At 40.3% G+C, this 15,450-nt stretch overlaps 1 protein-coding gene across 1 annotated transcript in view; it reads right to left on the bottom strand.

Moving 5' to 3' along the window:
• Nucleotides 1–3,297: 3,297 nt before the first annotated feature.
• Nucleotides 3,298–15,450, bottom strand: part of LONRF2 (LON peptidase N-terminal domain and ring finger 2) — a 264,732-nt gene continuing 252,579 nt past the window's right edge. Inside the window, exons 11-12 of the mRNA XM_085622770.1 lie at nucleotides 8,796–8,945; nucleotides 3,298–5,455 (exon numbers count right to left, since the gene is read on the bottom strand). Coding sequence (XP_085478896.1) covers nucleotides 5,297–5,455; nucleotides 8,796–8,945 — 309 coding nt within the window. The 3' untranslated portion in view covers nucleotides 3,298–5,296. The remainder of the gene's footprint in view (nucleotides 5,456–8,795; nucleotides 8,946–15,450) is intronic.

Genomic DNA, 15,450 nt, shown 5'->3' with positions numbered 1-15,450 from the left:
GTTATCCCTTGGTTCATGGGTGTTTAGATTCTGGCGAAGACATTGCCTAGCCATAATGTCAGGAACTGTTACGGAATATAATACCTTTTCTGATATGAGAGGACTACCATCTTCGTCTGTATTTCTCACAGGTGATTTGAATGAATTGCCACATGGTTTTGCAAGGCTCTCATTTTCGGTAACTACATAGATGTAAGGGTTAAAGAAGCAAAAGAGCACATGAAACATGTATGTTGTGGTACTGAGTAAGTGGGCAATTTTAGTTTCAGTACCAATACTCCCTCTCAGGGAGGCAGACTATTCCTCAATGTGTGTGCAAAACCTTTATCGAAGCACACAATATAATGTAGTCAAAATAGTGCAATTGGAGTTCAAGAATATGCAGTCTGGATTCAGCAATCGAAATTCCATTTAATAGTTATGTTTTCTTGATAACCGATTCTTTATTGCGTTCGCTCGAAACTGATGTGTCTCAAGATCTATACCCTTTTATGAATAGGAAGTACCTTTCTTGTGGGGATTGCTATATTACGGGATACAACTGTTCTCGGCATCCTTTCTTTTTGTCTTACATTAACAGATCAGCCTTGAAAAAGTCAAGTAGACAAAACAAGTGTTGTCTGGCTATGATCTTCTGAATGTATCAAGATCTCTATATTATAAGAATCAGAAGGATATAAAGAAAACTTCACTATTAAATGGGCTTTGGATTACTGCATCCAGACTGCATATTCCTGAACTCTAATTGCACTATTTGTACTACTTTATATTGTGTGTTTCGGTAAATGCATAGCAGAATTGTAACTCTAGAGCTTTGTTTCTAAGACAACCGTTGCACTCTTGGTTGGCAGGGTGCATTTAGCACGTGTGCATCTTTGAATACTTTATACAGCTTATCAAATTTACTATATCCCTTCAGGCTGTCACAGTCACCATCGCTTTGTATTCTTCAATAAGTATTTAGCAGAGCTCTTATGTACTGAAGCATATGGTAGAGAGGAAGACCCTTTGATGTGCAAGGAAGGAACTAAGGGCCCTATTAGGATGGCGGGCGATCATAGATGGGACTGCCGAACAGGCTGTCGGTGGTCCCGCTCTAGGCATTACGATGAGACTGCCACCACGGCGGCAGCAATGTCTATTTTTTGCATTGCGGTGGGTGCTGCTGGGCCCTAAGTCGTTAAGAGTCTTCCACACTAAAGCTTTGGTTTGTGAAAGGTGGAAATTAAAAGTATGTCAGTCTTTAGGTATCAAAAGACCATCTTGGGGCTCAATTCCAGATTGCTGGGAGCACAATCGCAAAGTACCTACAAGAACCAAAATATAACTGCATGTTCTGTTGCACCCATTACTTAAAACACCTTTCTGCAAAGAAAGCAAACATTCAAATAGTCACCTTCCACTAGTGAGCACTGAGTTGTTGGGGGCTTATTGTGACTTATAATTTAAAAAAGTAGGTTTAATTTCTGGTTAATGGCAGGGGTGACTACTAGCTAAAGGTTGTGCTATTTCATTGAATTTTCCTTAGTGTATATTCACTAACAAAGAAACTGAGATTTTCATTTACATATAGATATATGGGAGCATTATTTTACCTTCTTTGGGGCAAACTTTGTAATTGTTAAAAGGAAGAATTACACCCACTCACTAGACTTTTCCATAAATGCATCAACCACCTCATTTTTTGAGACAAACTAGTTTCGATCGGTAACTCTGAACAACGAAATAGCTAGTCTGTTCTCTACACAATAAATGATCAAATCAATGCAGACCTCAAAAGCAGACATGAAAAATAGAAATGCATCAACAATTAAAAAACGGAAATTTGCATGTTGGCACAGGAACCCTAATGCCACCTTTACGTCAGCATGTCTGACTTAAGATGCAACCCCTTCAAATCTCCCTTGTCTTCATACGCTATAGCTCCAAGTTTCCATGCCTAAGAATGGTGGAGGTGAAAGAAAAATTTGTATCAAAAAAGCTTCTTTTAAGTCTTTTGCAGTTAATTCCAAAATCCGTGAATTTAAGGGAAAGAATCTTCACATAAATCCAGATTACACTGCCATATTCAGAGCTGGGACTATCCAAACAGATTTTAGAGAGAACGCAGGTGTACACACACCACCATCCAACAAATGTCTGACTGCAAGAAAATGTAGGATCCCCACTAACTGCACTACCTTTGGCAGACAGTCAATGAACAGATGAAGCCCGGAGCCAAAATAATAAGTACTGATATTAGTGTCGAGTCAACCAAAATAATGAAATGACAATCTTCATTTATTGGGGCATTTCAGTGGCTAGCCATTTTGTAGTCCGCAACAACAATAAAAAAGGCTTAACACTGAGAGCCAGGTTTCCGACACCATGGGACAGGCGGTGGACTTTCGTCACGGGTATTTCTGTAGATAAACAGAAATGTCATGCACCGAGGCAAGAATAAACCTCTTGGACTGGACTTGCACAAGTCAAATAGAGTTCTCTTAATCACTACCTAACTGCACCAGAGCTCTGGGTATAAATCTTCAAACCATTTGCAGAGAAAGGAGATTACCGTGCAAGAGGCCCGATTGTATCACAGTTCATTTCACTGCTTGTCAGTTTAGTCTCTGTGGCCCATCAGTACTAGCCCTTTAGTCTGCTCTAGACTGCAATGAAGTGCTGAAAGCTTACAGGAAGAGGTTTTGTTTTTGAGCCATCTCTGTATACAATCATGCCTTATTTTGTGGCCAAAAATCTGAACTTCCCAACCTCTTCCAATGACAGTCTTAGCATATAGCTCAGCAAGATTAGACTTTATGAGTTCTACCAGTGCAATCAAGGACACTGCACAGGTTCAGGAATGTCTGAAGGACTGGAATATATGGTTGTGGACTTCGACTGCTACACTGTTATTTCTAGTCTCATGGGCATCCAAGTAAGAGCACATGCATAAATGCAGGATTCACAATCTCACCTTTAATCTTTCCTTTCATCCAAACTGTTATTAGGGAGATTAAAGATTTGTCTGTTGAGCCATTTTTCCTATTAGTAATAAGAAAATAACAGAATTTTGTGTCAACCTGTAACGTTAATTACAAAATTTCCTGGTCAAGGTTATCGAAACATGCCTTGACTTGCTTAGCAGCACTAGGATAAATCTGACAATTAGGTGGTCTCTGCCATTGTGCCTAGCTGTGACAGATCTGTTGGAAAACCAAAGCACTTCTTTACATATGCCATTCTAGTGTAAAACATTGAGCAGTCACCAAGAAAGAGATCAATGTTGTTAACAGCAAATGTCCATTTTGCCCCACATTGAACGAATCACTGGCACATATTTTATTTGCTTGCCCAGCCTATAAAATACATAGACACAGATGGTTAAAACCCATCAGTTTAATTCTTGGGACTAGGCTAAGTAGCGAAGCCTTTAGGATTTTAAAAATCGCTACGAATGAATCCAAGAAAGATCAATGTTGTTGTCTTTTCTTCATCAATTGGCAAACCTCACTAAACGGCAACCTTGCAATGTATTACATTTTCACAGCAGCTAATGTCTAACAGAATGAAGGCTTTAAACTAATTTTTCTACAACCTGCGCACAAAGAGCCCAATACTATACAGATCTAATTCCAAGTGTCCCTATGCAAGACAACCTGCTGTCGGAAAACTAAGCAAATAAAGCCCTTCCGCTTTCCTCCTCTTGGAAGGAGAATAGGAGAATAGTCTTCCTGAACAGTAAACTCAAGAAGGTTGTGTGTGTTGGGCTTAATGTGGATTTGAAAAGGTTGATGGGGTCCATTGATAAGTAAGATATGGAGCTTCAGCTCAGCATACACCCAATCCTGGTGCCAAAAAAAGACCAATGATCCGAAATAAAAGCGTCCTGCATCCATCCACCATGCAGATGCCCCTAAATCTTTTAAATCCATACTATGCAGGTCTACTGTTTACTGTTGATGGTCTAGCCACACACACTGCATAATCAGTTTGTACAGAACAGTAAGTAACATGTATCCTACATATATTTGCTACATGAAGAAAATTAAACCTATCAGTTTTGTTAAAGCTAAATGTGATGATCACTGACGACATGACTCAGCATTAATCTAAGATGCTTCTAAGAATTGAGGCATGGCTTGATCTTGAACATACTCCTCCCCTTATATTGGAATTCCAAATGAAAATAATCAATTGTTCATTAGCCAAACAAATGATATAGCCTAGTTTAGGCTCAATATCACTCTAGATTCAAACCAGTAATTATGAATTTGAGGCTTGTGTGATGTCTAGGCTGCAGATATCACCCATTAAATCCTAAAACATTTAGTCATGAAATGTGAAAAGATGCATAGGCTTAATTTAAGCAAATATATAACAAATATATAATGCTGTGCCAATTAATAACATTCTACAAACAATACGTGCAACCTGCTAAATGCACACAAAAGAACACAATATAATACTGGGTATGATAAAGGGACCCTAAACTTTTTTACAGGACACAAGATTAACTTACAAAGTATACTATATCATAATTACCTAATTATAATTGGACTGTTTTTTATTAACCACTAAAGGTTGCAAGCCTATCCCTGCCTACCATGGATTGCATATCTTGGCTGCAATACTATTGTTTACAGACTTTTTTACTTTGTGTCTTCATTTCAGTACCAATTTCTGGAGTCAATTGCAGATTATCCAGGAAGTGAGTGCAGGTTTCCTCCTGAGGCATCGACAGTTCCAGCCCAATCTTTAAAGAGGCTGGTTGGAAGAGGTCTACATACAGAACACAGACTAGTGACTACATTCTGCATATGTTAGTCCTGAAGGAATACAATATAGGGCACAAATTAAAAAAACTCTTCAAATGGAACATTTCTGTCAGCACCCTCACAATTTGTTAAAGGGCTTTGTGTCAATTCGACATTGCATGATTTCTGACTTGGTACAGACTAATGTTGTCCCATATTGGCTCGATGCTACTTCAACGATAGAAAAGCTGAGGCTTTTCAGGTCACTGCGAATGTGACTAACTAAACATGAATTAAAACTTCACAGCAGCTCCAACTTCCATGGGAAGGTAGGCACAGTGCTAAGAGCCTGTGGGATACGACAGAACTGAACGAGTGAAAGCCCCAGTCCATTACTGACATCTTAATGGAAGTGAAATGAAACCAGCTAGAACGTTGCTCATTATCGCTGCGTGGTAGGTCTGAGAACAAAAATAAAAAGGGTAATTTATCTTGAAAGTGTTTCTCAGTGCAGAGAAAAATCTCAGTCATTTTTTGCTTCTCTCAATGAGCAGCCCCTGTTATCTAGGCCTTTTGCGCATGACAAATAACAGTACCCGTCGAATGGCCAAAAGACGCTCTTTTAGCGACGTCATTGCAAGTATGGTTAACTGAGCCTTGCTCTCCAATGGCAGCACAGCCAATAACCACCAACACCACGCCGGACCATTGGTGTTACTCTGTAGGAGACAAAAAAAATAATTAAAGGCACAGGAAACAAACGTTTACGCATATCAACTACTATTTTGCACAATAGATTACTTTAGAACTGTCAATTTGTACATTCACATTAAACATGCAGCTTTACATTTCTTCAAAGACTTGAGAGAAGAGAGAAATAACCATAATTTTCATGAAGTCAATTCGCTAAACTACTAGTGGAAGCAAAGTGACATCATCGACCCTTTCACTGCCTTGATGATATCACAGGTTGACCCCCCTTTTCCACCCGTATCCAATTAACAGCCTCTCATTTGCTGTTGATGATCTAGGGAAGATGACGCTGCCTTCATATCCTGCAAGACCACTGGTTGCACAGGCAGTGAGTGCCAGGTGTACCAAAGGCCAAGCCAGCGGTAGAGCTACAGCATCATCTCTGGCTACCCCGAACTGACATACATGAATAGACCAGCTACATAACAAACATAACATGTGTATTTGTAAAGCGCACGTTCACCACTACGGGTATCTTGGCGCTGAATTCTGCTATCTTTGCTGGGCTGTTGTATTTAAGTTGCACTGGACGACTTAGCTAAACGCTGTCTCACCAGTAACTCAGCAATACAAAATAGAGGCAAACTACAGTTCTCTTGGCTGTAGGAATGCAAGCCCTGCTCCTAGGTGACAAGCATAGAACGGTTGGAGGATGCATAACCAAAGCAAACAAACAGCACAGAGAAACAAAAGTAAGTTAGATTCCTGTTGCCCACTAGTTGCTGGACAGAAACGAGATAGAGTCACACCATGTCTGTTAAGTATACTGCCCCTGTTACTTAACTGGTGCAAAGGTGTAGTAGAGACACTCCAGCTACACAGGGATCCTGGGGAATAATCAGGTGCACGGAAAACCGTCAGGAACCAGTCATGAAGGTAGAACGAGAAAGGGAAACAGACGCCTAGGAACTCTTTACACAGTAACCAGTGATACTAATAGGGTTGGTGTTCAAAAAAACCACGCAGAGAAAAACGAAGGTCACCAAATGCAGAAGAAATAACTGTAAACCATAGGTCCATAGTTTTAACGCGTCTCAAATGGGAAGTGAAGAGTTTTGATACTCTTTTCCGAAGGCGTCACCGGCAGCCATCCTTAGCCTGGTCCTACTTGAAGCCTCCTTTTACCAGATAAGTCCTTTACTGTGTATGCATATTCAGCTACATATTTGGAACACTATCACATATCCAGCGCTTGTTCTAGTTTTTTTCGTTGAATTTCTTCTATTGCAAGAGGCTTTCCAGAATATCATTTTACGGATTTTAACATTTAGTAGGACCAGGCCGCTTTTCCAATTTACCTACACGAGGCTTGTTTGACAACCAGACATCAGACCTTTTCATGAAACCGTTGATTTTAAATTAATAAGACATCGTTGCACATTCGGTGCATTGCATTTTAATCAGCCATTTATTAGAATTAAAGACATCCACCAACTATGGAGTTGCAGGTTTTAATTACTAGGAACTCGTCACATTGAAACAGGATCTATAATTGTGTGGCTTTCCTAAAGAAGGCGCTGTATACGCCAAAACGCGCGTCGAGTTAATAAAGATATTGCCACTTTTTAACCTTTTATTTACACATATTGATTAAATGTAATGTGTTAAATATTGTGTTTTAATTTTTAAAAGTTTTGTATAAATATCATTTGTTCAAATAATATGAGAAGAAATTATTAAAATAGTAACCACTTTGAACATATTTTTTCCGTCTTCTTTGGTCTTCTTATTGTCATAGATATTGTGTAATTTGTCACCTCATGGAACCAGTTTAGCCCGAACTGCAAAGTAAGGTCCTCTCTGGACCGAATACAAGCATCCTAGGACCGGTTTTGGGGTTTCACCCCTCTTCTGCCAGGATAGCTTGATTCCAGTGGCACAGTGAGACAAGGACGCACGTCTGGGCATACCTGGCGCACTTAGGGCGAGAAAGCAAAAGACACACAATTGATGGACGGAATGCAGAACAAATCAAAACATTCACCCCCAGTCAAGAGATCTGGGTTAAATCCATCATTCTTTTGCTCACCATGCCACCCCAGTTTAGACCTGGCCATATGCAAATCAGTCTTGACGCTGTGTCTCATGGGAACAGTCCAGTCCGAACTGCCAAGCCAGTTTTGCTTTCTCGCCTTAAGTGCGCCGGGTATGCCCAGATGTGGGTCCCGGGCTCACTGTGCCACTGGATTCAAGCTATCCTGGCTGAAGAGGGGTGAAACCCCGAAACCGGTACTAGGATGCTCGTTTCCGGTCCAGGGAGGACCTGGCTTGGCAGTTCGGGCTGGACTGTTCCCATGAGGCACAGGGTCAAGACGGATTTGCATATGGCCAAATCTAAACTGGGGTGGCATGGTGAGGAAAAGAACGATGGATTTAACCCGGATCTCTTGACTAGGGGGAGAAGGTTTTGATTTGTTCTGCATTCCGTCCATCAATTGTGTGCCTTTTGCTTTCTCGCCCTAAGTGCGCCGGGTATGCCCAGACGTGGGTCCCGGGCTCATTGTGCCACTGGATTCAAGCTATCCTGGCTGAAGCGAGGTGAAACCCCGAAACCGGTCCTAGGATGCTCGTTTCCGGTCCAGGGAGGACCTGGCTTGGCAGTTCGGGCTGGACTGTTCCCATGAGGCACAGGGTCAAGACTGATTTGCATATGGCCAGGTCTAAACTGGGGTGGCATGGTGAGCAAAAGAATGATGGATTTAACCCAGATCTCTTGACTGGGGGAGAATGTTTTGATTTGTTCTGCATTCCGTCAATCAATTGCGTGTCTTTTACATCCTTGAGACACCACTTTTCTGCTTCCATATAGCAAATTTTTCTATGGTATGAACATTTTTGGATTGCCAATTTATGAAATTCAGAAACGTCGATACTTACGTCTGCAATTTGGTTTTGCTAGCTGCCACCACCCATCAGTCTTCCAAGACTACTGACCAAATTACAGGCGTATTAAGAATTTTTTTTTTGTTTATCAATTTGTCCAAATCGAAAGTGAAGTAAGGAATAAAAGTCCTTGAATACATGACAGCATCCTTGTCTGACCCAACTGGTGGCAATAAATGGAGTACTAGTACCCGCAAACCCAACTGCAATGCTCTACTAGCTCACCTTCCCCAAAGCCTGACCTAGGTACATCAGCAAACGGCTCGTAATCGAAAATAATTTCTGCAAACATATTGTTTCTAGAGGCTCTAGCCAACTAGTAAATGATAAGATTACAGGACAGAGAGGTACTGAATACAACTGAGAACCCTTTACAACTTCATTCAGTGTGGAATGACGATTTTTATTACGAAAATCAGTTACCTGTTGCTCGGATTCCTTTCCTGGCATGGGCCCAAAGTGACTGAGAATTTGACTTTTCATGTTGTCATTGAGGGAGGTGAACCAGGCGTAGGCTTGATCATACACGGAGTTGTGAAGGCAGACTAGTTCTTCATACTCTGACCCTTCCACCTAACCATGAAAAAAAACTGTCATTAATATCATTCAATACAACTATGAAATGTATGTGTTAAAGATAAATTGGGCAAACGTTTTTATCACATCAAAGTAAAAAAATTAAAATATCACCTTCCTCTGTAAGAAAAAGGTTCACAGCTGCAGAGAGAGTTCTTTAACAGAATAAATAATGCAATTGGCATACATTTAGGGCCCCATTATTGTAATTGTATTTATATAGGGCTTACTATCCTGACTAGGCGTCGAAGATTATGATGTCGGTTGGAAAGCCTCCGACCTGCGGTCATTCGGACCGACATCATAGGTTTCACTTCCGACCGCCGTATTACAATGACGGCAGTCAGAAGTGAAACTGGCCAGTCATTCCGGATAGCTTCCGACAGGCTCATGGAGCTGTCAGCCAGTCGGAACCGGCACATAATCCATAAAAGACGGCGTTTCCTCCGTCTGGGTTAATATGTCCATTTCCCACAGGCTATCCATGTCAGTCTTTCTGACATGGAAAGCCTGTCGGAAGGTGACTTTGGGGGACCCTAGCAGGACCCCCTTCTTCCTGCGGCTTCCAGTTGGGGGCTGGGAGGGACCTATGGTGCCCCCCTGTCGATCACTGTGTGGAGTGTACCGTGAGGTGCCTGCCACGCTGTGCAGGGATTAACTTCAACTTCATTACTTCATCTCCATCTCACTGTATGATTCTGAATGTGAAAGAATCTTGTGATTTATTTATCTACCTTTGATCTAGCATGTGCTAAATTTAGAGAACTTTGACTAGGGAGGAGATTTGATCTTGTGAATGAACTACTGCCATGGGAAAGTTTTGCAACCTGTGCAATCATTTTATCTCCCTGAGCCTAATCTTGGCACACATGCAACATGTAATGCAATGTGTAATTAAAGTATGTTAAATTCCCCATTGTGGTGTCATGTATTGTCTGCTATTCCCACTCCAAATTAATCTTTGGCGCTACACTGCTTCTTAGCTAGGTTTGTATCAAATACAAATAAAGCAGGTATCTAATGGTGTGCTGCATGTTGTTTGTAAATGATGCATTCACAAACCCATTGATAAAGGAATACTCCAACCAAGGTATAACCATCTTAAGATGGTGGATGCAGCATACTATCCTCTGCTATTTGAAACGTTTGTGCCCCACAGAGCCTTGGCACAAGCCCTCCGCAAAATACGCTGTAATTGCTAAATCTTGAATTGAATTGGTCTGAGAACGTTACATGTTATCAGTAAGTTGACACTAGGAGCTCGAAAGGGAAAACCTGCTGGCTGTATTAAAAAGACCGCCAAGTCCACAAACTGCTGCAGGTAGGAAATTAGAGGTTTGTTCAATAAAACAAGCTCAAACACCATACATTTGTGGAAATTAGGTGATTAAACCGTCCTATAGTACCTGCAAAGCTATGAATTGACCTCTTTCTCACTCTGCTCAGCTAAATCAATAGATACAAGTGATAACTTGCAGATGTGGCATTTCCTCTCTTCACCTCTGTGTACATGCTTCCATTTCTTCAATTTGGTCATTGTTCATAATAGGTATGATCTACCTAATGAGTGATCAGATTACGATAATCATTCTAAAGGGGGGAAAAGATCACATAGTCTACCAATCCAGCAAGGTGGATTCTGTGACCTTTACCTTCACAGCTTGGTGATGCGGAGATTAGATATCCTTTGTTAAGATGTGTTTGGTTTGTCTGGCAGCTTTTACCCAAAACCAGTTTCATCAACATTCTTAAAAAAAAGCTGTTTTGAAACGAAAAGAAAATTCCTCGAGAGTTATGCAGGGTAATACATTTGGAAAAGAAAAGAGGTGGTCATCACCAGTCCCTGTATCGAGAAACGGATTACAAGGATAATGCTTCCTTCTAGTTATTTAAACCATTTAAAAAAAAAAAAAAAATTGTGGCTACTATTCCAAGTTTCCTAGTGAAACTCGGCATATATATGGTCTCATAGCTCAGGCATAAATATGGGCTTTACTAATCGGCATACGTTTGATAGCTTGTAATGAGTGACATATGTCTCTAACACAAATGACGTGCATTATGTTTTAACAGAGGAAAAGTGAGATACTTGAGTGAAATGACCTTAATGTGCTATTCATAAAACTAGATCTTGTAGGTGCAGTGCTCAGTTGATCTATGCATCATATGTTAGTCCAAGACGCACATGCTGCTCACAGCAAAATAGATCTAATAACTCAGTGGCGGACTATAGTAATCTCCTTAGTGGTCGATCGGTATGGGAAGGTTTGGGAAAAAGGTTTCCCATTAACCAAGGACACAGACACAGAAGGATGGAAACATGAAACACAGAATATGAAGTCTGCTTATGAAATGCACTTTGGGGCCTACTCAGAAAGGTAAATATACATATGCAAACAAACTCACATATATATTTACTATTACACCTAGGTGTAATTCTACGCTTTTTTGATATTCACCATTTCAGAGGCTTCACACAGAGGAGACTTACAGGTCTCCATCTCTTCAAATCAAGAGATGGAGCCTCCGACAACAGGTGTAAAGTTACCACCAGTAACTATGCACATGTAGGCATGGTGAAGATCTCCCTATAGGGGCATAGGAAAAATTATTAAGGTTTATTATTCTTGAAAACATGTTTAAAGAATGTTAATGTCAAATTTCAATTCAAAATAATTGCAGACATTTATTTTGAACCCAGAGCCAATATAACATTTTACAGCACATTAACTGTACATGTGTACTAAGTAATTAATTTAAATATATTCAATGTATAAATACTTTTTAAACCACAAAACAAATTCCACCCCCATTTTTCATTTTAAATATGTTTTGTTAAAAATGATTTGTTTAATTATTTAAATTGGTTTTACATTTTAATTGTTTTATTACCATTTAAAATAATTAGATTCTTTAACATATTGCATCTTTTCTCACTTGATATATCATGCACACATATATATATATATATATATATATACATACATACATACATACAGACAGACAGAGCCAAGCTTACCATAGAAATTCATCAGTTATAGCTTACTGAGCTAACTATAACCGATGCCACGTCATGCACTGCTTATGACCTCACATGTTACATCACTCATGACACGTTTAATGACAATTACTGTTGACATCACAGAAGCTGCTGCTCCTCAAATTGCTCTATAAACCACTAGATCATTTTAAGTTGGCAATAAAAGGGTACACAATCATATACAGTAAAAATTGACTATGTGCGGGTACAAAATAGAAATGGCACCCTCGTGGAGAAGAGCCTCATTCAGTATGGTAAAACTTACATGGTGCACACTTTAGCAACCAGTAAAATTTTATGTATACACACTACTTCATTTAAAGAAGGGAGAGATTAAGCACAACTAGTGCGAATTGCAGACATAAATTTCAAATAGGCAGTGGCTTAAATCAACAGGCTGTTACCAAAAATATGTGAGAAAAACTAAAGCTTCTTACATTACCTTAGGATTTCTAGATACATACTGACATCAAAGAGTTCTTATGTAGTGACATCAACATTTCTATCTAGAGATTTAAAGGTGCACACGTTTCTGTCCAGAAGTTCAGTGAACATTTTGAGACATACATTGTTGAAGAATATGTAATGTATGGATGACTTCCTTCCAGATGGTTTAAGTTATAATATTATTGTAACCGCCGTAATCGTGTACACCATTCTGCTCATTTCAGGAATGTGTGTAGTGTATTTTTACAAACTATAGAGAGTTGTCCATAAGGACTGGTTCAACATGCATTATTTATGTCAAGTGAGGTATTTAACTAGTACATCTCATTAAGATAAATAATTATCACACACTTTTGCACAGTATTCAATCAATCAAGCTTTATTCGACAGTTTAGGTCATAAAAGCACATTACATTCATAACATAAAACAAGTATTAAATTATCTAAAAAGTTAAAATTGCAATTAAATTCCTAAATAACCGTCGACCACAATGTTTTGTAAAAAATTTGACCAGTCTAAAAAAGAGAAAAAGAGAAAAAAAAACAACAAAAAAAAACAATCCACTTGCTCTTATGATGTCGTGGGACTATTTGATGAACATATTGATTTAATCGCCAGCCTATATTAACTATAGCATAAATATTCTACCAAGTGCACATGATTTAGAAGGGATTTACCCCGATCCTCATGGCTTTTGCCCGTATGCCCCAGGCCCACCCTAAAAACTTTGCCACAGCTATACATACAGGGGGTTTAGATTCTGTGCACAGAATGCGGAGCGCTATTGCATATCTCCTAATGGCCAAAAATCTGCAAATGGGCTTTATCCATATTCTTCTAGGTTCAGCATACATGGGACATAAAAATAATAGATGTCCTACAGATTCACGTTCATCTACACACCTATAACACTTATCATTTTTGTTTTGGTGACCCCCCCCAGCCAGCAGTAAATTCAGCAACGGGTAGAGTACCCACCCGCAGCTGAAAATACAATTTGCGGTCGAGGGTTTTTCCAATTCTGTCCCAGAACCTTTCAAAGGATGGGCGAGCTTTTAGGTCAAGAAATCGACATGTTAAATGAGTGGAAAGTCCTTGTGTGATTTATACCTTAAATACCCATTCCCAGTACATTGCTTTCAGTTTGTCCTTGGAGGGGAAAACAGCATTTAATGGATCGTCCCAGAGATCAATCAAACCTAAGCTACACAGGAGAGATTTTATCCCACGTAGCCACTGTAATTTGTGGAACGAATCACATTTTATTATATCCAAGAATCCACTCCTGTAGTGGACAAGTTCTCCTGTGGACCAAAGCCGGCGCCAGTATAGTATTGGGCGAAGCTTCACCAGATGTTCTAGTGGTTTTTTGCCAAGGTCTAACAATAGGGGTCGCAATGGTGTGCTTGAAGGGAGTTTTGTAATCTTGCGTAAAACGCATTTTCAAGCACCATCAGGCTGTTCAAATTGCCAAAACCCCAGAGCTCAGCCCCATATAAGCATGAACTCAAAACCATCGTCCCATAGATCTCTAATACTGGTGAGATTGGTTTTGTGAATGAGGTTTTAAATCTAGAAAGTAGAACGCCTGCTTTTTGTTTGTGTATTAATGCAGCACGATCTAATTGGCAACCCCAATGCATATCTTTCTGCAATGTAATGCCCAAATATGTAAATGAAGTAACCTCCTCCAGGGGTAGGTTATTCATATAAATCCTTCCCTTATAAGATTTATGAGCATTAAATGACATAAACTTTGTTTTTCCGGTGTTGACTTCCAAGCCCCTCACTTTACAGAACTCTTCAAAACACCCAAGTGCCTTCTGTAGACCACTTGGGGTCTTGGAAATAATCAGCGTATCATCCGCAAACATGAGGATGGGGATACGAGATCCTGCCAATACCGGTGCATCGGTGGGGGTCAGCGAGAGGAAGTCCGCCACCCCGTTGACAAAGAGCGAGAACAGGGTCGTCGCCAAAACGCAACCCTGCCGCACGCCCCTGCACACCGGGAATTCCTCTGTCACCTCTCCCATACCCCCCCAACACACCCGTGCAACATTATCCTCATGTAGGCGGATAACCATGGAAAGGAGTTTTGGTGCAATTCCAAGTTCACTCAGGACCTGCCATAGCTTGCTACGGGGAACCAGATCGAAGGCCGCTTTTAAGTCCACAAATACAGCATATAAGGCACCCTTTCCTAGAACTACCGTCTTCCAATATAAAATAACAAAACGGAAGACTTGATCGATTGTACTTGTCCGGCGTCGGAAACCAGCCTGCATAGGACTTAGAATTTCCCGATCTTCTATCCATGTCAGGATCTCATGTAGGAACATTCGACCAATAATCTTCTGAATCGCATCTATCAAGCTAATTGGTCTATAATTTCCCGCAACAGACTTATCCCCCTTTTTGAAGACCGGAACAATTTCTGCTCCCTTCCACGAGGAGGGGATATCCGCTCCCTGAGCAATAGCATTGGCAAGACGCATAATGTATTTACACCAGACATGTCTATCACCAATAAACAAATCTGCTGGAATTCCGTCCATGCCAGGTGCTTTGCCCCTTGTCACTTTGTCTAAGGCCCTTCCGACATCTGATAATGAAAATATTGCCTTATCATAATAGACATGGGTCAGAGTGTCGCGTGAATTTTCTTCACAGGGTGCGGCATACTGGGGTTTAAAGTGATCTACCCACTCATTCTGGGCCACGTTATTCTGTGGGCGTTCTGGAATGCCACCCCTATCCCATTTATATATGTCCCAAAATTGCTTGCTATTCTTGCACCTACAGGCATCAAGAAGATCCTTCCACATCTCATTGTCCCACGTTTCCTTTGCCTACTTTAATGTCTTCTTGTAAGCTATCCTGGCATTTCTTTCCAAAATTATGTCTTTCATCTTAAGAGCACTACCAAGTTTAGCCCGGGCTTTCCTGCAATCTAGATTGTACCATCCCACTTTCTTGTGGTTTTTTTGGGTTCTTTTTGAGGTAGGTTTAAC

This window comes from Triturus cristatus, chromosome 8 (genome assembly GCF_964204655.1).
Source record: "Triturus cristatus chromosome 8, aTriCri1.1, whole genome shotgun sequence".
Classification (NCBI taxonomy): domain Eukaryota; kingdom Metazoa; phylum Chordata; class Amphibia; order Caudata; family Salamandridae; genus Triturus; species Triturus cristatus.
Note: the sequence above shows the minus strand (reverse complement) of the source record. Positions and strands in the feature narration are given on the sequence as shown.